The sequence below is a fragment of the Melanerpes formicivorus genome, unplaced genomic scaffold (genome assembly GCF_026170545.1).
Source record: "Melanerpes formicivorus ecotype bairdi unplaced genomic scaffold, bMelFor1.0.p_v2 SCAF_46, whole genome shotgun sequence".
NCBI lineage: Eukaryota > Metazoa > Chordata > Aves > Piciformes > Picidae > Melanerpes > Melanerpes formicivorus.
This window is the reverse complement of record NW_027142398.1, coordinates 3,266,702-3,288,715: the sequence shown is the minus strand read 5'-3', so window position 1 is coordinate 3,288,715 and position 22,014 is coordinate 3,266,702. Positions and strand designations below refer to the sequence as shown.

General features: G+C 55.0%; 1 protein-coding gene across 1 annotated transcript; it reads right to left on the bottom strand.

Annotated features, from left to right (window-relative positions):
- Window positions 1-344: 344 nt before the first annotated feature.
- Window positions 345-19,328, bottom strand: PM20D1 (peptidase M20 domain containing 1). Its single transcript, XM_068159652.1, has 13 exons — window positions 19,100-19,328; window positions 17,073-17,159; window positions 15,876-16,108; window positions 14,309-14,395; window positions 12,789-12,922; window positions 12,256-12,375; window positions 11,211-11,286; window positions 10,307-10,368; window positions 9,593-9,671; window positions 6,417-6,488; window positions 5,654-5,822; window positions 4,479-4,578; window positions 345-2,235 (listed from the first exon to the last, which is right to left on the bottom strand). Exons 1-13 carry the CDS (start codon window positions 19,299-19,301, stop codon window positions 2,106-2,108), a joined length of 1,551 nt encoding a protein of 516 aa, XP_068015753.1. The 5' UTR covers window positions 19,302-19,328; the 3' UTR covers window positions 345-2,105.
- Between the last annotated feature and the right edge of the window lie 2,686 nt (window positions 19,329-22,014).

Here is a 22,014-nt window from a genome sequence, read left to right as displayed (position 1 = left end):
AGGAGTTTGCCACCTCCACAAAAGAGCCCCAGGGATGTGGGCTCAACAAATCCCTGACATGAGGGCAGCCAGACAAAAGGCACTGAACCACCAGAGCTGCAAGCCCTTCACCCCCCAGCAATGCACAACAGAGAGAGGTAGCTAATGTAGCTAATTCTGGATAGAAAGAGGAGCACCAGGGAGGCCACAGAGATGAAAAGCATGGTGGAAACTCTGTGGGGTTTGTTTGGATGGAAACTCTGGGGCTTGCTGCAGTGCAGGAGCAGGTGTGGAAATGACTTCACTGCAATCAGGCATTAAAGCAAAACACACACACACACACAAAAGAGAGAAAGGCTAAGTGATAATCAGCAAAGAATCTGCAGCCCTTGTTTTATTAGATGCCAGGACCAAGCTGGGCTCAATCAGTTAGTGGATGGATGCAGTTTGGACTCAGTGGCCAGAGTGATAAGATCAGACTGGCAAATAAATAAGAGAGGGGTGAGTGGAAAGAACAGGAATCACAGTTCCATCACTCAGGGTATTTCCTGTGCATTCCAGGGCATGCTGCAGTATGAACTGAGGGCAGCAGGGCCACCCAGGTCCAGCTCTGAGAGGGAGACACAGCTCTGCAACACTGCAGCAGCAGATGGAGACTGGAGAGGAGGAAGAAATTCTTCCCCATGAGGGTGGGGAGACTCTGGCACAGGTTGCCCAGGGAGGCTTTGGATGCTCCCTCCCTGGAGGTGCTCAGGCCTTGAGCAAGCTGGGCTGGTGGGAGGGGGCCCTGCCCATGGCAGGGGGGTTGGAACTGGCTGAGCTTTAAGGCCTCTTCCAACCCAACCCATGCTGTGAATGGGGCTGGCTAGTACCTGCATGCCTGCAACAAAGCAGCTTCCACCCAGCCTCTACTTGGGCTACCAGCTGGCTCTCAATCCCTTAATTAATAATGGGCTCCCCAGTTAAAGAGATCAGCAAAGGCAGAAGCAGACTGAAAGCTTGAGTGCTGACAGAGAGGCAGGCTAGTGCAAGAGGGAGTTAACAGGAGGACTCCCAGAGAGCTGAGCCAACAGAAGAGCTGCAGCACAGCAAAAGCTGCTTCTGAGGAACAAAGAATCTCTGCTGCCACTGAGGTGGGAGAAACTGAAGGCCTTCATCTTCCACAAGCAAGTTCCAAGAGGAGTGAAACACAGCCCACAGAAAGTGACTGAGTGGAAAGAGAACACAAACATGAGCAGACAGCACTGATCAGGATTCTGACTTCAAGCTGCAGTTCCTTCCTCTGCCACCCAGCTGAGCCAGGCCTAAGAGGGAGAAGGACAAATAAAGTGCCACTGAGCAGACAGGAAGGGGGAAAAAAACAGAGGTTCCAGCACCTCTGAGATCAGGGCAACATCAGGGAAGGCAACACAGCCACAACTTATGGAGCTCAGCACTGGAAAAGAGAGTCAGAAGTCAGTGCATGCAGGGAAGGACTTAGTGGAAGTTAAGTGACCCTGGCTGAGGGCAGCACCTGGTACCAAGCAGCAGTGCAACAAACTCTGGGTGCCTCTCTACAGCCCCCTGAGAGCCTCAGCAGGGCACAAAGCCCTCATGTGAGCTCCTGCCAGACACAGCTGGTGAGCAATGGAGGAGCTGTATGAAAGGAGGCTGCCAGAAGCACAGACAGAAGGATTAGAGGAAGAGAAACCAGGTTGGAAAAGACCTTTGAGATCATCCAGTCCAACCTCTCACCCAGCACCATCTGATCAACTCAACCCTGGCACCCAGCAGCCCATCCAGGCTCTTCCTAAACACCTCCAGGGATGGGGACTCCACCACCTCTGCCAGGTGAGTGAGGGCTGATTCTGGCTTAGGTTTTGAGGTGGCTGCCAACTGCAGAGGCTTAAAGGCAGGGCTGAAACCCCTTAAAATCAGCTTCATGGCTGCATTGCAGAGCAGGCAGGAAGAGGGATCAGGGTTGTTTGGTGTGGTTTGTCCAGGATCTCATCCTCAAGCAGCCACCAGCAGTTTTCCCACCTGCATGGCACCCCCAGCATTCAGACCCCCAATACTCCAGGCTTCCAGACTGCTTTTATGCCACCCCCAGAGTCCACCTCAGCAGCTGCTCCCCTCAGGGGTGTGCCTCACAGCTCGTGGGACTTTGCATGAGGCTCTGGAAGCTCAGCAGTGTCACAGTTCTTAATCAGCTGAAAGAGGAACTCCACCTGCTTCTCAAAGCTCTCCACTGAGATCCTCTCATTCAATCCATGGATCCTGCAAGAAGGAGGAGGAGAAGGGTTTGGATCTCTCTGTGGCTTTGGGACCCCACCTGCAGCTCCCCAGCTCCTTGCCTGTCACTTCATGAAGCAATGCACAACAGAAGGATCACAGAGCCATGGAGCTGCTTGGCTTGGAAGAGACCTTCAAGTCCAACCAACCTCCATGGCCACCAAACCATGGCCCCCAAGGGCCATGGCCACAGGTTTCTTGCACACCTCCAGGCAGGGGGACTCCACCACCTCCCTGGGGAGCATTTTATTACAGGAAACCTAACTTCCAGCTTTAAGGAGCAAATCAGTTCCAAGAGGACAAGCACTGGGATAAATCTGCTGAGCAAGGCCAAGGTCCAGGCCCAGAATAATTATCTTAAGGAGGCTACAGGAAAGCTGGGGAGGGACTTGTGAGGGGGTCAGGGAGGGATAGGACTGGGGGGGATGGAACAAAACTAGAAGTGGGGAGATTGAGATTGGCTGTGAGGAAGAAGTTGTTCCCCATGAGGGTGGTGAGAGCCTGGCACAGGCTGCCCAGGGAGGTGGTGGAAGCCTCCTGCCTGGAGGTGTTTGCAGCCAGGCTGGAGGTGGCTGTGAGCAACCTGCTGTGGTGTGAGGTGTCCCTGGCCATGGCAGGGGGTTGGAGCTGGCTGAGCATTGAGCTCCCTTCCAGCCCTAACTTGTGATTCTATGATTCTATAACAAGACCTTTCCCACTGCAGCACTGCATAAAGAACAGAAGGGGAAGGGGAAGAGAGAGGGGGAAGGGGAAGGGGAAGGGGAAGAGGAAGAGAGAGGGGGAAGGGGAAGGGGAAGGGGAAGGGGAAGAGAGAGGGGGAAGGGGAAGGGGAAGGGGAAGAGAGAGGGGGAAGGGGAAGGGGAAGGGGAAGAGAGAGGGGGAAGGGGAAGGGGAAGGGGAAGAGAGAGGGGGAAGGGGAAGGGGAAGGGGAAGAGAGAGGGGGAAGGGGAAGGGGAAGGGGAAGAGAGAGGGGGAAGGGGAAGGGGAAGGGGAAGAGAGAGGGGGAAGGGGAAGGGGAAGGGGAAGAGAGAGGGGGAAGGGGAAGGGGAAGGGGAAGAGAGAGGGGGAAGGGGAAGGGGAAGGGGAAGAGAGAGGGGGAAGGGGAAGGGGAAGGGGAAGAGAGAGGGGGAAGGGGAAGGGGAAGAGAGAGGGGGAAGGGGAAGGGGAAGAGAGAGGGGGAAGGGGAAGGGGAAGAGAGAGGGGGAAGGGGAAGGGGAAGAGAGAGGGGGAAGGGGAAGGGGAAGAGAGAGGGGGAAGGGGAAGGGGAAGAGAGAGGGGGAAGGGGAAGGGGAAGAGAGAGGGGGAAGGGGAAGGGGAAGAGAGAGGGGGAAGGGGAAGGGGAAGAGAGAGGGGGAAGGGGAAGGGGAAGAGAGAGGGGGAAGGGGAAGGGGAAGAGAGAGGGGGAAGGGGAAGGGGAAGAGAGAGGGGGAAGGGGAAGGGGAAGAGAGAGGGGGAAGGGGAAGGGGAAGAGAGAGGGGGAAGGGGAAGGGGAAGAGAGAGGGGGAAGGGGAAGGGGAAGAGAGAGGGGGAAGGGGAAGGGGAAGAGAGAGGGGGAAGGGGAAGGGGAAGAGAGAGGGGGAAGGGGAAGGGGAAGAGAGAGGGGGAAGGGGAAGGGGAAGAGAGAGGGGGAAGGGGAAGGGGAAGAGAGAGGGGGAAGGGGAAGAGAGAGGGGGAAGGGGAAGAGAGAGGGGGAAGGGGAAGAGAGAGGGGGAAGGGGAAGAGAGAGGGGGAAGGGGAAGGGGAAGAGAGAGGGGGAAGGGGAAGGGGAAGAGAGAGGGGGAAGGGGAAGGGGAAGAGAGAGGGGGAAGGGGAAGGGGAAGAGAGAGGGGGAAGGGGAAGGGGAAGAGAGAGGGGGAAGGGGAAGGGGAAGAGAGAGGGGGAAGGGGAAGGGGAAGAGAGAGGGGGAAGGGGAAGGGGAAGAGAGAGGGGGAAGGGGAAGGGGAAGAGAGAGCCAGGTTGAAGAAGATCCAGCCAGCCTCCCAGCACTGCTGTGCTGTCAAACAGGGCACCTACAGGAGGTGTTGGGAGGAAAGAGGAGCAAGAGCTAACACTCTCCTGCTGTACTTCCCATCCCCTCTCTGTGCAGCACCCAAAGCTGCAGGAAATGGGTGGGCAAGCAGCACGTGAGGCACCACCACCACGCCAAGGAATACAAGGTTGGGCTTCCTCCTCCTGCCTGACCATTTTCTCTCTCTCTCCAGTCCCCACAGGCAGGCAGAACACAGTACCTGGGGAGGTCACCTGGTCCCAGGAGGATGGGGTTGAACCTGTAAATGGCAGCTGTGAGGTTGGTGAAGTGCCTGCTGTCTGTGTTTCCAATGCATGTGCCTGGAAAGACAACCAACAAAAAGCCCAAACCCCTCAGGAGAGCAGCAACTCAATGACCCCCACCTCTCCCAGCAGAAGGGAAAGGAAGCTGACAGCAGCTCTGCCTGGGCTCCACCATCAGCAACTCACTGGAGCACACTGCAAGGTCATTCTCTCCTTCCTGAGCAGGAGAGGTTCATGGATGCATAGAATGGGTTGGGTTGGAAGGGAGCTTAAAGCTCAGCCAGTTCCAACCCCCCTGCCATGGGCAGGGACACCTCCCACCAGCCCAGGTTGCTCAAGGCCTCATCCAGCCTGGCCTTGAACACCTGCAGGGAGGGAACATCCACAGCCTCCCTGGGCAACCTGTGCCAGAGTCTCCCTGTAAAAGCAGAGTCCCTGTAAAAGCAGAGTCCCTCTTCCCATCTCTTCCCACCTCTCCCCACCCTCACTGCCAAGCATTTCTCCCTAATCTCCAGACTAAATTCCCCCTTCTCCAGCCCAACTCCACTCCCCCTTGCCCTATCACTGCAAGCCCCTGTGAAAAGCCCCTCCCCAGCCTTCTTCCAGGCCTCCTTTCACCCCAGGATGCTCAGCCCCCATAAAAGCAGAAGCTTCAAACTGCAGCCCAGCAGCAGGAGGAAGCTGAGGGAAAGGGAAGGGGGCTGGAGTACAACACAGGGAACAATGCAGAAAAGCAGGAATGGCTTTTGCCAGCTAGGGAAACAATAAAAGAAGAGCTGAAAGCAAGAAGACCTCCTTCTCTCCCTCAGAATTCCTTTCTTCCCTGAAGAGATCCCTTTGTATGTGCAGAGAGTCCAAGTCAGGGCTCATTGTTTCTCTCAGTTTCCTGTTTGGGGTTACTTCCACTGCTTAAATAACCCCCCCCCCAAAGAAGCCCACATGAAATCTTGGTAACCATAAAAAGGGGAGGGAATAAAAAGCAGAGGAAACAAAAATAAGAGAGGAAAAGCCAGCTGGGGTGGAGAAGCAGAGAGAAAATGGAAACAAATCAGTGCTGGGGGATGGGAGGGGAAGAGGAAAGCAGGGAGGAAGCTGGAGGGGAACCACCAGCCCAGCAGGTGCTTGCTGTTACCTGGCACCACACTGTCAACAGCAGGGAAGGTATCCAGGATGGTCCTCTGGAGGATGTGGACTCCAAAGGTCTGCTCATCCCAGGGGCTGATGGGGAGTGGGTCAAAGGCATCTACCACCTCAATCCTCACCCTCTCATCAGCAATGATGCTCTTCACTACCTCCAGCACCTGTGAGTGAAGCACAGCATCACAGCCTGGCTTAGGCTGCCAAAGACCTGGAAGGTCATCAAGTCCAAGCATTAACCTAGCACTGCCAGGACACCACCAAACCATGGCCCTCAGCACCCCCTCTCCATGGCTTGGAAACCTCACAACTGCCCTGGACAGCCTGGGCCAGGCCTTGACAACCTCTTGGGGAAGAAGTTGTTCCCCACATCCAACCCAAACCCCCCAGCAGCCCCACCTGAGGCCACCCCCTCCCATCCTGTCACAATTTCCTGGGGAGAAGAGACCAACCCCCACCTGGCTCCAACCTCCTTGCAGGGAGCTGTGGAGAGCCAGAAGGTCTCCTCTCAGCCTCCTTTTGTCCAGACCAAACCTCCCCTGGCACAACCTGAAGCCATTTCCTCTCCTCCTGTCCCTGAGGCCACAGCTCAGCTGTGCTTCTGAGAGCCCCTGTTGAGGGGCAAGTCCCAAACCTTCCCTTCTGCCAGGGAGAGGTGAAGAGAGGATTCCTGGAGACCACAGGCCACAAATGGCCAAGAGCCAAGCTGCTGAGCAAGGAGGGGAGGCCAGGCCCACAGCTGGGGTACAGGGACACACCTCAGCAGCTGTCTCTGCAGAGTGGATCCTGAAGTTCACAGTTGCTCTTGCAGAAGATGGGATGACATTTATCTAGGGGGAGAAGAGCAAAGGATCAAACCTACAAAGGCAGCAAAAAAAACCCCACCCCAAACCAACCCCAAACCCACACAGATTAAAATGCCAACTGCAAACTCTCACACTGCTGAAGCAGCCCCAGGCCCCTGGCTGATGCTGCACTGCCTCCACTGAGGGTGGAAGCTCTTTCTGTACTAGATGGATACAGGACTGGCTTGATGGCAGCACCCCAACAGTGGCTGTCAATGGCTCCATGGCCCAGTGGAGGCCAGGGACAAGCAGAGTCCCTCAGGGATCAGTCCTGGGACCTGTCTTGTTCAACATCTTTGTGGGGGACATGGAGAGTGGCACTGAGTGCACCCTCAGCAGGTTTGCTGCTGACACCAAGCTGTGTGGTGCAGCAGACAGCTGGAGGGAAGGGAGGCCATCCAGAGGGACCTGGGCAGGCTGGAGGGAAGGGGTCCATCCAGAGGGACCTGGACAGGCTGGAGGGAAGGATCCATCCAGAGGGACCTGGACAGGCTGGAGAGCTGGGCACAAGCCAACCTCAGGAGGTGCAACAAGACCAAGGGCAGGGTCCTGCAGCTGAGGGGAGGCAATCCCAGGCACAAATCCAGGCTGGGCAGGGACTGGCTGGAAAGCAGCCCTGAGGAGAGAGCCTTGGGGGTGCTGGGGGAGGAGAAGCTCACCAGGAGCTCTCAGTGTGCACTTGCAGCCCAGAAAACCAAGCAGAGCCTGGGCTGCAGCAGGAGAAGTGTGGCCAGCAGGGCAAGGGAGGTGATTCTCCCCCTCTGCTCAGCTCTGGGGAGACCCCACCTGGAGTACCGCCTCCAGCTCTGGAGCCCCTATGGCAAGAGGGATGTGGAGGTGCTGGAAGGTGTCCAGAGAAGGGCCACAAGGATGAGCAGAGGGCTGGAGCTGCTCTGCTGAGGACAGACTGAAGGAGTTGGGGCTGTTCAGTCTGCAGAAGAGAAGGCTCTGAGGTGACCTCATTGTGGCCTTCCAGGATCTGCAGGGGGCTCCAGGAAGGCTGGGGAGGGACTGCTCAGGATCTCAGGGAGGGATAGGACTAGGGGGAATGGAATGAAGCTGGAGGTGGGGAGATTGAGGCTGGAGGGGAGGAGGAAGTTCTTCCCCATGAGAGTGGTGAAGCCCTGGAATGGGTTGTCCAGGGAGGTGGTTGGGGCCCTGGACCAGGCTGGATAAGGCTGTGGCCAGGCTGATCTAGTGTGGGGTTGGAACTGGATGATCCTTGTGCTCCCTTCCAGCCCTGACTGATTCTATGATACTGTGCTGAAGAGCAGCAAACCTGACCTGTAGCAGAGGGAACTACCCAAAAGTTCCTCAGCTGAGCAGAAATTCATCAGATTTGAGGCAGCTTTCCTCTGGGGATGATCTCTCTCCCCTCAGAAGCTTCCTACTGAGAAACTGCTGCTGTTCTTTTCTCACTTGAGGAGGTTAGGGTTTTCTTCCAGCTGGTGTGTGTGTTTCTTGCCAGGCAGCATTTTGCCCTCTCTCTCACATCACTCTTCCCCAGGACTGAGGCATTTAAGTCACCTAACAGCTGAGCCAAACCTCATCCCTTCCACAAAAGAACCATTCAGCATGCTGTTAGGCCAAAAAGAACCCAAAAGGTAGAGTGAGAAGAGGCCAAGCCAGGAAGCCAGGCTGCCACTTCCCTGCTGGCCACTCAGTGTCACTGTTCAGCCTCTGCAGCCTTCTTTTCTTGCCCACTGCTGCTTTCCACTAACAGAATAGAATACAGAATTTAACCAGGCTGGAAAAGACCTCAGAGATCAGCAAGTCCAACCCAGCACTCAGCACCAGCTGAGCAACTCAACCATGGCACCAAGGGCCTCATCCAGGCTCTCCTTAAACACCTCCAGGGGTGGGGACTCCACCACCTCCCTGGGCAGCACATTCCAAGGGCTAACAACTCTCTCTGGGAAGAACTTTCTTCTCACCTCCAGCCTAAACCTCCCCTGGCACAGCTTGAGACTGTGTCCTCTTGTTCTGCTGCTGGCTGCCTGGGAAAAGAGCCCAACCCCCACCTGGCTCCAACCTCCCTTCAGGGAGCTGGAGAGAGCAAGAAGGTCTCCCCTGAGCCTCCTCTTCTCCAGGCTAAGCAACCCCAGCTCCCTCAGCCTCTCCTCCCAGGGCTGTGCTCCAGACCCCTCCCCAGCTCTGTTGCTCTTCTCTGGACACACTCAAGATCCTCCTCCCAGCCCAGGTTGGTTGTTTGCCAGGGCTGCAATAGTTTTTGGACAGCTACACCTCCTTATCAGGACAAGATCCAGGCAGAAGTTGTTATCTCTCAGTCCAAGGGGCATTCTGACCCTACTTACACAAGGGTGAAGCCCAGAACTGTGTTCACAAACACAAGAGCCCACACCAGACCCTGTCAGTGACACTTTGGATGACTGCACAGCAAGGCTCTTGGCCATCCTGAAACAGAAACCAGCTTGAGTGGTTTGCAGAGAGCTTTTTGGTGACAGAGGTCTCCCCTGGTGAGGCCACACCTGGAGCACTCTGCCCAGTTCTGGTGCCCCCAGCATAAGAGGGACGTGGAAGTGCTGGAGCAGGTCCAGAGGAAGCCACCAAGGTGCTCAGAGGGCTGCAGAACCTCCCCTGTGGGGACAGGTTGAGAGAGTTGGGGCTGTTCAGCCTGGGGAAGGCTTCAGGGAGACCTTAGAGCAGTCCCAGCACCTGAAAGGCAGCCTCCAAGAAAGCCAGGAGGGGACTTTAGAAGGGTTTGCAGTGACAAGAGCAGGGACAGTGGACTGCAGCTGGAGAAAGGGAGATTCAGGCAGATTAGGAAGAAGCTCTTTAGAGTGAGGCTGGGGAGACAGGGAGCTTGTGGATGCCCTCTCCCTGGAGGTGTTTAAGGCCAGGCTGGATGAGGTGCCCCTGCCCATGGCAGGGGGATTGGAACTGGCTGCTCTTGAAGGTTCCTTCCAAGCCAAACCATTCTGTGAGTCCAGGAATCAATGAACCTCCCACTGCAGCTGCAGTGAAAATGAGAAGGGAGGTGACAGCAACCTCACAGCTCTGGCCTGCTCTGGCAGTTCTCTTCTAAGTGGGTGGGAGCAGGGGGAATCTCCATGGCCTAGCTGCCTCACCTTAATGCCAGCATTGAAGATGGTGACTGCTGTGGTGGTTCGAATCAGGGCATTGGTGGAAGGTTTCCAGGCAAGAATCCTTAGGGGGGGAAAACAGAGGCAAAACAAACAGGTTTTTGTTCAACTGAGAGGTGATTCTGTCCCTTTGCTCTGCTGAGGCCTCACCTGGAGCACTGCAGCCACCTCTGGAGCCCTCAGCACAGGAAGGACCTGGAGCTGAGGGAGCAGGCCACAAAAATGCTCAGGGGGTTGCAGCACCTCTGCAGGGAGGCCAGGCTGAGGGAGCTGGGGGGGTTCAGCCTGGAGAAGAGAAGGCTCCAGAGGGACCTCAGAGCAGCCCTCCAGTAGCTGAAGGGGGCTACAAGAAGGCTGCAGAGGGACTGTGTGCAAAGGCCTGCAGGGACAATGGTTTGAAATGAGAGCAGAGTAGATTCAGATTGGATGTTAGCTACAGGCTCTGCCCCAGCAGGCTGCTGGAGCACTGCAGCAGGCTGCCCAGGGAGGTGGTTCAGGCCCCACCCCTGGAGATATTCAAGGTGAGGCTGGACAAGGCTCTGAGCAACCTGATCTAGCAGAGGATGTCCCTGCTGACTGCAGGGGGGTCAGACTGGATGACCTTTGGAGGAGCCTTCCAACCCAACCCATGCCAGGATGCTATGAAGCTTTTTGAGGGGTGAGAGGCTGGAAATGGCCTTCAAGGAGACATTTTCTTACCTGCTGACAAGAGGTGAAAACAGCCAGAGGTTGCTCATGATGAGATTGAGAGGAAACCTGAACTGAGGGGAAGAAACAAGAAAGCACAAATCAGGAAGCTTTAACTTTTCAGGGGGGCAGTGCAGGGCCTTGGCTGTGACTAAACCATTCCAGCAGGAACAATTAGAATGGAATAGAACTAACCAGGATGGAAAAGACCTCAGAGATGATCAAGTACAACTCTATGACTCACCACCATCAAATCAACTAAACCATGGCACCAAGCACCCCAGCCAGGCTCTTCCTCAACACCTCCAGGGATGGGGACTCCACCACCTCCCTGGGCAGCACATCCCCAGGGCCAATCTCTCTTGCTGGGAAGAATTTCTTCCTAACCTCCAGCCCAAACCTCCCCTGGCACAGCTTGAGACTGTGTCCTCTTGTTCTGGTGCTGCTTGCCTGGAGAAGAGCCCAACCCCCATCTGGCTACAACCTCCCTTCAGGGAGTTGCAGAGAGCAAGAAGGTCTCCCCTGAGCCTCCTCTTCTGCAGGCTAAGCAACCCCAGCTCCCTCAGCCTCTCCTCCCAGGGCTGTGCTCCAGACCCCTCCCCAGCTTTCTTGCCCTTCTCTGGACACCTTCCAGCATCTCAACCTCTTTCCTGACCTGAGGAGCCCAGAACTGGCCACAGGACTCCAGGTGTGGCCTCAGCAGTGCTGAGCACAGGGCAGGATGAGCTCCCTGCTCCTGCTGGCCACACTGCTCCTGCTGCAGGCCAGGCTGCCCTTGGCATTCAGCTGGGAGAAAGGCCAGCTTGAGCCGCCTTCTCTCTAGGCACTGTGTCACTGTGCTCTCAGTTCATATGCTGGGTTACTCTTCACTTACTGCCAGGAAGATCTGAGCCTGCACTCAGAGCTCTTCCCTCACCTCTGCTGCAAGGTGCTCCAGGGTCAGGCGCTCGGGGCCGCGGCCAAAGAGGTTGCGCAAGGGATTCTGCTCCAGCCTGCAGCGAAGCACAGCAACACTTGGAGGCGAAACCAACCCCCCTCTGCTCCAACCAGCTGGAAGGAATGGGACTCTCAGATGCACATCACATTTCCCCCCCCCCTCCTGCTCAGTGAATCTGTGTGCACAGCTCCCTGCTGTATTCCTGGGCACTACAGGCACAGCCCTCCCAGCACGGCTCACACCTGAAGGGTTTGGCTTGGAAGGGACCTCAGGGATCACTCAGCTCCAGCCCCCTGCCATGGGCAGGGACACCTCCCACCAGCCCAACACCCAACCTAAACCTCCCCTGGTGCAACTTGAGGCCATTTCCTCTCCTTCCAGCACTACTCAGTGATTTAGGAGTCTGCCTGGCTGGCTTGGAGGTCAGGTTTCACACACAGAAGCAACCAGGTTGGAAGAGACCTCCAAGATCACCAGGTCCAGCTGATCACCCAACCCCATCTAATCACCTAGAGCATGGCACCAAGGGCCTCATCCAGGCTTTAATTCTTAAGCACCTCCAGGGATGCTGACCCCACCACCTCCCTGGGCAGCCCATTCCAATCTCTCCCTGTGAAGAGCTTCTTCCTAAGATCAAGCCTAAACCTCCCCCGGCACAGCTTGAGACTGTGTCCTCTTGTTCTGGTGCTGGGTGCCTGGGAGAAGAGACCAACCCCCAGCTGGCTACAACCTCCCTTCAGGTAGCTATAAACAGCAGTGAGGTCTCCCCTGAGCCTCCTCTCCTCCAGGCTAAACACCCCCAGCTCCCTCAGCCTCTCCTCATCCAGCTGTGCTCCAGACCCCTCATACCCAACTCAAAGCTCACACCACTCACAGCCCATGGAGCTTCCAGTCAGAGGAATGTCCCATGAGGACCCCCAGAAACTGCCCTGGGGGGGGGGGTCTGGGGTGGGAATTAGGCACAGTATCACCAAGGTTGGCACTGCCAGGGGAAAGCAAGGCAAGGGGCTGGGGAAGCTCTCACCTGGCCATGGCTGCTGCAAGGATGCCAATGCTTGTCTCCTTAGGAGGGACAGATGAGTGTCCTGGCTCTCTGTCCACAGTGAAGTTCAGTGTTATTGAGCCCTTTTCTGTGATGGCAACCCTGGTCAGTGGCAAACACACACATGATCAATGCACCTCCAAACACAGAGGCCCAGGCTCCAGGTAGAAGGAATCACTCTGCATGCTTCCAGTCTTACAATAACCAAACACAAATCCTGAGCACAGCCCTTAGGGGTCTGGAGGGCTGATGTCTTGGCTGCTGCTGCTCCAGTGAGCAGGCTCTAAGGCAGACAATTAACACCCTTGCCCTGGCTAACAGGAGCACTCTGCTGTGCTCAGCAGGCTGTGATGGACAGCAAGCAAAACCTCAAGTCCCTTTGTTTGCACTTTAGCAGCAGCAGCACTGCCACACACCTTGGGAACACTTGATTGACCTGAGCAAGGTCAGCCCTCACAAAGGGATGACTGAAAATGCATCACCTTCATCATGGGCAGTTGTGTTCCCTCACTTACAGAGCCACTGGCTTCTGCACTCCTGCAATGATGCCATCCAGTATTCCACTTCCCTCATCTAGTAAGAAGGAGAGCTTCACTCCTCTGGCTTCCAGCAGAGCTGCCATCTTCACGGCTCCCTTCCACCCAGACACCTGTGAGAAGGAGCAGAAGGCTTCCCCCAGTCAGGGGAACTAAGCAGATGAAACCACAGCAGCAGGAATCACCTGGCTGTGGCTGACAGTGCCCAGTGCTGCAGATGCAAAGGATGGATGAAACCTCCTGGTGAGCAGCACTGCAGCAGCCTGCCAGCAGTGACAGATTCCTCCTGGCAAAGCCCACTGGAGGTGATGAAAGGCCCTAGCAGCAGAGGAGTTTGCAGCCATGCTGAGGAGTGCTCCTGCTCAGCAGACGCTGCATGGGGCTTTGAATCATCCTGGTTCTCAGACACAATCATGCCTCAGGGCTAGGAACTCCACAGAGGAGCCAACTCCAAGAGGTTTTCATTAACAATCCTTCTGCATCTTGGCACTGAACAACCAACCACCCCCCCTCACCTATCTTCTGAATCATTTGGGCAGCACAAGAGGAGTGGAATCTTTCCCTTAGCTCCTCCTGCCTGCTTCACCCACCCTTTCCATCTCTAATTCACCATGGGCACTTTTCCTGTGCTGGGCATCCTCCAGAAGTGGCCTCCTGCTGCACCTCCCATGCAGAAAAGAATTCAACCTAACACCTCTGCTGCCTTCTGCCCTCATCACAGCAAACCCTTTGTGGCACTCAAAAGCCAAACAATCAATATGTGACTGTGAGCATCCAGGAAAGATTTTCCCAGCTGGAGAGTGTTTAAAAATTAAGCCTCCTGACCACACATGGAGAACACAAACAGTTGGCTGTTTCCACAGAACCCCAGATGGGCTCAGGTTGGAAAGGACCTTAGACCTCTAAGGGACACCTCTCAACTAGACTCAGCTGCTCAAAGCCTCATCCAGCCAGGATGAGGCAGCCACAACCTCCCTGGGCAGCCTGTCCCAGAGTCTCACCACCCTCCTACAGAACTTCTTCCTCAGCTCCACTCTAACCCTGCTGTCCCTCAGCTTCAAACCATTCCCCCTTGGCCTGGCTCTGCATACCCTCAGGAGAAGTCCCTTTGCAGCCTTCCTGTACTGGTCCCTCCAGAGTCTTCTCCTCTCCAGGCTGAACACCTCCAGCTCCCTCAGCCTGGCCTCACAGCAGAGCTGCTCCAGCCCTTGGGTCACCTTTGTGGCCTCCTCTGGACTCTCTCCACCAGCTCTGTGTCCTCATGCTGGGAGTTGGAGGTGAGGTCTCAGCAGAGCAGAGGCAAGGGGCAGAATCCCCTCTCCTGCCCTGCTGCCCAGCACACAGCTGCCTGCTGGGCTGCAGGAGGGCACTGCCAGCTCCTGGGGAGCTGCTCAGCAATCAATTCAACACCTCCCAAGTCTCCTTCTTCAGATCTACTCCCAACCCACCCTGCACCCAGCCTGGATTTATGCCATTTGGATGTAATCAAAGCAAAATACCTCTTCATCATGTCCAATACCAACATAGAAAGATCTGTGGGGTCTGTAATTTCTCCTCAGCAAAAACTCCAGAGCTTGCAGAATACCCTGCAGAAAAAAAACAACAACCCAAGCCCAATAAATCACAAAGAAGCAGAAGGGATTTGGGTGTCAGGAAGGAGAAGGGAAAGGCTGCAGTGGAAGGTGGAAGGCATCTGCTGCACCCACAGCCTTTAAGGGGCCTTTGTCCTGCTCACAGTGGAGCTTTCATCTCTACAGCTCCTCTTGATGATATTCCTCCTATCCCCTGCAATGTTTTGGATCAGCAAAGCTGAAGATTTGTGTCCAGGCACCAAACACAGTGGGGGTTTGTTCCTGGGGCTGCTGGGGGTGGTAACAAACTGCACAGGAAGCAGGAGGGAGTTCTGAGTTCCCATGGAATTCCCTGTCCCTTTCAGCTGCCTGTTCCATGCCCATCTCAGCCCTGCCCTGAGCCACCAAACCCACTGAGCAAGCAGTGTGTGCTGCACAGAATGAGCCCAGAGGACTGAAACCAAGTGAGGCAACCTGAGGGATGGGAGCTGGAATCTGCCACTCACTGCTAGCTGCCCACCTCACCTCTTGGCTTTTATTCAAGGTAAGCTTGTCCATTCTTTACAGGAGAAGAAATTCTCTCCCCTCAGCAGCTGTTTTGGCAGTGCTCACTGTCTGTTTTCAGTCTCCATTTGAGAAGTGATTTGTGCAGTTCACAGAACCATCACAGAATGGTTTAGACTGGAGGGGACCTCTGAGATCATCCACTCCAACCTCTCTGCCATGGGCAGGGACATCTCTCAACTAGACTCAGCTGCCCAAGGCCTCATCCACAGGCTCTGCTCAGTGATGTCCTGTGACAGGACAAGGGGCAGCAGGGGCAAGCTGGAGCAGAGGAGCCCAAGGGCTGTCCTCATTCCTCTTGATAAAGATGTGCAGGGCAGCGTTGGGAGGACAGAACCAGGCTCTGCTCAGTGATGTCCTGTGACAGGAAAAGGGGGAGCAGGGGCAAGCTGGAGCAGGAGCCCAAGGGCTGCCCTCATTCCTGTTGATAAAGATGTGCAGGGCAGCGTTGGGAGGACAGAACCAGGCTCTGCTTAGTGATGTCCAGTGACAGGACAAGGGGCAGTGGGTGCCAGCTGGAGCAGAGGAGCCCAAGGGCTGTCCTCATTCCTGTTGATAAAGATGTGCAGGGCAGTGTTGGGAGGACAGAACCAGGCTCTGCTCAGTGACAGGACAAAGGGCAAGCTGAAGCAGAGGGGGGTCCACAGGAACAAAAGGGAAACCTTTCTCACTGTGAGGGTGCTGGAGCCCTGGAGCAGGCTGCCCAGAGAGACTGTGGAGTCTGCTTCAAAATCTGCCTGGGTGCACTCCTGTGCGCCCTGCCCTGGCAGGGGGGGTTGGACTGGATGATCTTTTCAGGTCCCTTGCAACCACTAACATTCTGTGACTGTGAAAGAGGGGCAAGAGAGACAATCTATCAACCTTCAAGAGGAGAGCTTCCTCCCCTCTGCCTCGTGCACCCCTCAGGAAGGACATTACCCAGCAGACGTACTATGGCAGAGTTTTTGTTATCCAGAGCTCCTCGTCCGTAGATGAAACCTTCGTGCTCTGCAGCTGAGAAGGGAGGGAAATCCCAGCCCTCTGGGGGAGCAGGCACAACATCCATGTGTGCAAGCAGCATATAGGGCATCAGATCAGGGTCAGAGCCCTGAACAGTGAAGAGGTGGCTGTATTGCCCAACAATTTCATGCTGGATGAACTTGGAAGAGAATACAGCCGGGAAGACTGTTGGAGAAAAGAATCAAAGACAGGTGAAACATTAACAACCATCTCCAGAGCCAGCCAGCCCACACAGCACTCAGCTAGCTAGCCTCAAGGGGAGCCACTGGAAGGAAAGAGCAAGCACAACAAACTGGCTTCAGGAAGCAGATGGGCAGCTCTGTTCTCACAGCTCTACCAATCCACCTCACTCTCTATTTCACACTGCCCTCAGCCAGGCCAGGAACTGCTGCTCACCACTGCTGCAGGCAGCAGTGAGAGGACTGACAAACAACTGCACTGAAGCAGGCTGCTCCTCCTCTTTGTACTTCTAGTGGCAAAGTCCAAACCATCCCAAAGAGCAAAAACCATCCCAAAGAGCAAAAGGCAACAGCTGAACCTCCCCTGCTCTGGCTTTGGCCATGGCTACACCAAAGGACGCTGCTGCAGAGGTGACTTTGGTCAGTCCAGGCCTCTCCTGAGGTAAACCAAAAGGAAAGGTCTCTTCTGTTCTATTGTAGAAGCACAAACTGAGGTAGGACACAAGGGAAATGGTTCTGCAATAGGATGGAAGAGGTAAGTTGAATGAAACCAAAAGGAGAATCTATTCCATTCTATTCCAGAAGCATAAAGTGAGGTAAATCAAAAGGAAAGGTCTGTTCTGTTCTATTGTAGAAGCACAAACTGAGGCAAAACAAAAGGAGAATCTGTTCTGTTCTATTCTAGAAGCCTAAACTGAGGCAAAACAAAAGGAGAAGTCTGTTCTATTCTATTCTAGAAGCATAAACTGAGGTAAACCAAGAGGAGAATCTGTTCTGCTCTATTCCCAGAACCACAAACTGAATTAAACCCAAAGGAGAATCAGTTCTATTCCCAGAACCACAAACTGAATTAAACCCAAAGGAGAATCAGTTCTATTCCCAGAACCACAAACACTCTTTGTTGGCTCACAGAACTCAAAAGGAGATGGCAAAGAATGCAAGTTTGGTACCTTCCTGAATGTAGTGCCCAAATTCTGCCATGGCTGTTGTGTTCAGGTCGTCTGGAGATACAGAAACAGTTGGGATTCTAATAGCCCCTGGGATGAAACACAGAAAGAGGCAGCATCAACTAACACTGAAATCAAACAGGATGGGGACTGCATTGCTACAGGGGAAGCACCTTCTTTTTTTAAGCCATTCCTGAGTGTTTTCCAGGCTTGAAAGATGATTTCACAGCCCAGCAAGAGCTTGCCACTCTGAGAACAGGCTGAGGCCCTTCAGCTGAGCTGGGTGCATGCAGCACACCACAACTTCCTGCCAGTTTCAGCCAAGGTATTTTATTTTTCCCTAGCTACTTAAAACTCCATTTCAAGTGTTGAGTGATGCTGTTAGAAATGCTGCTGCCCAGAAGCAGCTGCATGCTGTTAGGGTGACCTGATTCCTCACAGTCACAAACTAGTTTGGCAGCTAGACAGGCAGCTTAGCTTAGCTGGCAGTTCACAGGGGTTTGGGGTTTGTTCCAAGTCAGGTTGTGATGGCAAGATTGTGTTAGCACCTACTCCAAGCTGCTAAGATACATAAACAGGGCTTTTGTGGGTCCTTCTGGTCTGCTCTGTCATTCAAACAAGGTCAGAGATGGCTGCTCTCCAACACAGAGAGGCTCAGGTTGGAAGGGACCTCACAGATCACCTCCTCCAACCTCCCCACCATGGGCAGGGACACCTTTCAACTAGGCTCAGCTGCTCAAGGCCTCATCCAACCTGGCCAGGCAGGAGGCATCCACAGCCTCCCTGGGCAGCCTGTTCCAGAGTCTCACCACCCTCCTACTGAAAAACTCCTTCCTAAGGTCTAGCCTAAGCCTTCTCTCCCTCAGCTTCAAACCATTCCCTCTTGTCCTGTCTCTAGACACAGAATCACAAAGTCACCAAGGTTGGAAGGGACCTCAAAGATCAAGTCCAACCTTTCACCCTGGTGAAAAGTCCCTCTGCAGCCTTCCTGCAGGATCTCTTCAGGCATTGGAAGGCAGCACTGAGGTGCCCCTGGAGCCTTCTCTTCTCCAGGCTGAACAACCCCCAGCTCCCTTAGCCCCAACCACAGCTGCCTTCCCTAGGAGCACCCATCAGGTGAGGTTACAGACCCCATTTACAGGCTGTGCTATTTAAGAGGAAACACACAAATAACCATCCCTTGTATGCCTATGCCTGCATTCTCCCATTAAAATCACATGCAAACACAATTTGCTAAGCAATAAATCTCACCAGACAGCAACAGGGGGGAGATTTATGGCACCCAAGCCCTGCTGGAGCAGCCCAGGACTATTTATCACTTCATGCCAGGCTGTGGTTTCCTGCAAACTGCCAAACCTCAGGAGATCTAAGGGTCTCCAAAGCCTCCTGTGCCAGGGAGCACAGGCACACCGCAGGCTCCTTACAGGCAGGCTGCCTGCAGCGAGCAAGGTCTCAGCCCCAGCCAAGGATCGATCGGGGGGAAGGGCAGAGATCGCCTGGCAAACTGCAGTCACAGGGTGCCTGGAGGGTGAGACAGGGGCACACTGGAGGGGAAAACCACCCAGGGAAGGAAGCTGGCTCAGGTGAATAACCACCCGGCTGCCTTCGAGGGGAAAACACCTGAGGAAGTGTCGCACACCCCCGGCACGGCGAGGGCTGGAAGGGACCTCCAGGGATGATGCGGTCCAAGCCCCCAGCTCAAGCGGGGGCACCCACGGCAGCTTGCCCACGGTCACCATCTCCAGAGGCTCCACAGCCTCTCCGGGCAGCCTGCTCCAGAGCCCCGGCAGCCTCACAGCAGCTTTCTTCATACGCTCAATGCCCTTCTGCGCTGCTGCCCCGCTCCCACCCGTGCCCCACGGCCGCCCACCGCTTCTCTCCCTGGGGAAAGGCCTCCCCAGCCGCCACACCGGAGAAACTGGGCCGGAAACAAGCCCCGAGCCGGAGCTGCCAAGGGGCGCACAGGCTGCCGGCCTGCGGGGAGAGCCGGCGGGGCGGGAGGGTGGCTCAGCCCGGCCGGGCGCCCTCACCTCGCAGCGCCTCCTTGAGCTCCAGCCGCTCGCCGGCGCTGAAGGCGGCGGCGCCGCCGCGCCGGGCCCACAGCCGCGGGACGGCCGGGACTCGCAGGACGTAGGCGCGGAGCAGCACGGTGCCAACCAGCACGGCCACGGCCGCGCTCAGCCCCAGCCCCGCGGCCCAGGCCGCTGCCCGCCGCCCGCTCCCAACAGCCATCCCCGGCGGACTTCGGCCGCTGCCGCCGCGCCGCGCCGGGCAGGACGGGCGTGGCCGAGCGCCAATCGTCACGAAGCCGCCCCGGAGAGTGACCAATGGGAGGCTTGGCCCCGCCCCCTGCGCGCGTGCTGCGGGGAGCTGTAGTGCCCCCTGCGGCTCGGTCGGAATGGCGCTCGGGGGCGGCCGGGGCGCTGCGTTCGCACTGGCATTGCCTTTTCTTAGCTCCTTTGGGAGCCGTGCGGATGTGCCAGGCTCTGCACATTGCCCGCAGCAACTCCATGCAGTGCTACAGGCTGGGGTCAGGGTGGCTGGAGAATGGCCAGGCAGAGAGGGACCTGGGGGTACTGGTCGATAGTAGGCTGAACATGAGGCTGCAGTGTGCCCAGGCGGCCAAGAGGGCCAATGGCATCCTGGCCTGCATCGGGAGCAGTGTGGCCAGCAGGAGCAGGGAGGTCATTCTGCCCCTGTATACTGCACTGGTTAGGCCCCACCTTGAGTCCTGTGTCCAGTTCTGGGCTCCTCAGTTTAGGAAGGAGGTTGAGTTGCTGGAAGGTGTCCAGAGAAGGGCAACAAAGCTGGGGAGGGGTTTGGAACACAGCCCTGTGAGGAGAGGCTGAGGGAGCTGGGGTTGCTTAGCCTGGAAAGGAGGAGGTTCAGGGGTGACCTTCTTGCTCACTACAACTACCTTAAGGGAGGTTGTAGACAGGCAGAGCTTGGTCTCTTCTCCCAGGCAAGCAGCACCAGAACAAATGGACACAATCTCAAGCTGTGCCAGGGGAGGTTTAGGCTGGAGGTTAGGAAGAAGTTCTACACAGAGAGAGTGATTGCCCATTGGAATGGGCTGCCTGGGTGTTTAGGAGGAGACTTGATGGGGTGCTTGGTGCCATGGGTTAGTTGATTAGGTGGTGTTGGATGATAGGTTGGACACGATGATCTTGAAGGTCTCTTCCAACCTGGTCTGGTCTGGTCTGGTCTATTCTATTCTATTCTATTCTGTTCTATTTGCTAAAATGATCCTTTTCATCTCCCCCAAACTGCTGATAAATTCCAGGTGGGTCCCTCCTGCCCTGTCAGTTGTTCAACCCAGAGAGGGATCTGATCTGACTGGCATCTTTTTTGCTGTGGACACTGCTTGATGATCTTAGAGGTCTTTTCCAACCTTAATGATTCCATCCCATGACTGAAAACCAGGTTGGAGCCGCTGTGGGAAGCCTGCTTTTGGATCAGCAGAAGGAGGGAGCAGATGATTGTTCACACATTCTTTATTATCAAAAAGAAAAAGTAGAACAAAACCAACATTAAATTAAATAAATTACATTTCTGAGCTGGTTATTCATCATGCACTTAGCAAGTAAGGCTTCAAAGCCATGACACATCCATGTCAGTGGTGTTTAAGAGCCATAAAGGGACACTGGAAATGAAGTTTTTTCTACCCCCAGTGTAAATTTGAGCTTCCTGAACTCCTTTTGCTCCTGGGCCACTGGAGAGTTAAGGCTTTGAGCTGGCCACGTTGTGCCTCTAGCAGCACTGTTTGCCCACAGACTGCCCTGTGACTCCAGAAATGAAGTGTCCTTCTTGCTGGGTCACCAGAATCACTGAGCCTAGGGGCCCTGCTGCTACTTTCCAGCCATCTCTGCTGGCATCCCATCCATTTTTTCTCATAGGAACTTCAGGAGGACCGATCTGCTTGGATTTTTTTCACTCCATGGTCAGCTGCTCTGAGCCTTCCTGCGTTTGTCCTGCCGGGCCCTGAGGCTCTGAAGCCAGCCTCCTGTCATTAACACTGAATGCAGGACTGGAGGTGGGGATTGTCCTCCTTTCAAGTGATGCCACCTCAGAGATCCAGAGCTATTGATCAGCTGCGGTCACATAGGTTTCGTCTTCCATTAGCCCCAGCTTCTTGCTTTTGTTTGGCCCACAAGCCAGCGAAAGGAGCACCCAGGCAGTAACAAAAGACCACGAGCAATCACCCTCCAAGATGATTTGAGAGGATTAATCTCTTGATTTTAGTTTATAGAACAGACTACACATGATTCACAAAAATCACTGCTGCCTAAGATTAAAACAAGTAATGAGTATTAATTAGTGGGGTTTGGGGTTTATTTTCTTTTCCCTTTTGGTAACTGAGCTCCTTTGGTTTTATTAATCTCTCCTGCACCATATCATCAGAAGCTGAGGTAGAGAAATGGTGACTTAGTTAATGAAGTGTTCCACTCCAACCAAGCTGGCAGGGCTCTGATGTTGTTTCCTTTCATGCTTGTCTGGCTCTGGATGCTTCCTGAGGCTCTATGTTTCCCTAAAGGTGAGGCACTTGGGAGCAGTAGGAACAGCTCCACTCACTCTCCCCCAGAAAGCCTCCCAGCAGTCTGCTGGAGAATCAGCTCAGTAATGTTCCATGCACTTCCCAAACTGTCCATTGAGGCTTGCTAAGAGCTTTGATGTCTTGGAGCACTAAAATAAGAGAGAACTTCTCCAAACCTCTCATTTGCTTCCACGCTTAAGGCAACTCTTTATTTCCTGCAGTCGTGGGGGGATAACAGACTTGGTCCAAGTTTTCTTTCTCTTGCTCTTGAGGTTTTTGGCTTGTGGACTCTTGGTGCTTCAAACCCTGCTGCTGGAAATGCTTTGCAGGAGGATTTGGACAGCCAGAATTTGCTTCTGTTGCAATTGAAGCCATACCACTATGTGCCTTTACCTGCAATGTTTTCTTGGG

What these genes read in the sequence shown, in the direction of transcription:
- PM20D1 (XM_068159652.1), bottom strand. Translation starts at nt 19,301, where the DNA reads ATGGCTGTTGGGAGCGGGCGGCGGGCAGCGGCCTGGGCCGCGGGGCTG. An exon ending in CTTGCAGCAGCCATGGCCAG is followed by an intron (nt 11,287 to 12,255) that starts GTGAGAGCTTCC and finishes GCTTCGCTGCAG; the next exon opens with GCTGGAGCAGAATCCCTTGC. An exon ending in TGTTGACAGTGTGGTGCCAG is followed by an intron (nt 4,579 to 5,653) that starts GTAACAGCAAGC and finishes TTGTCTTTCCAG; the next exon opens with GCACATGCATTGGAAACACA.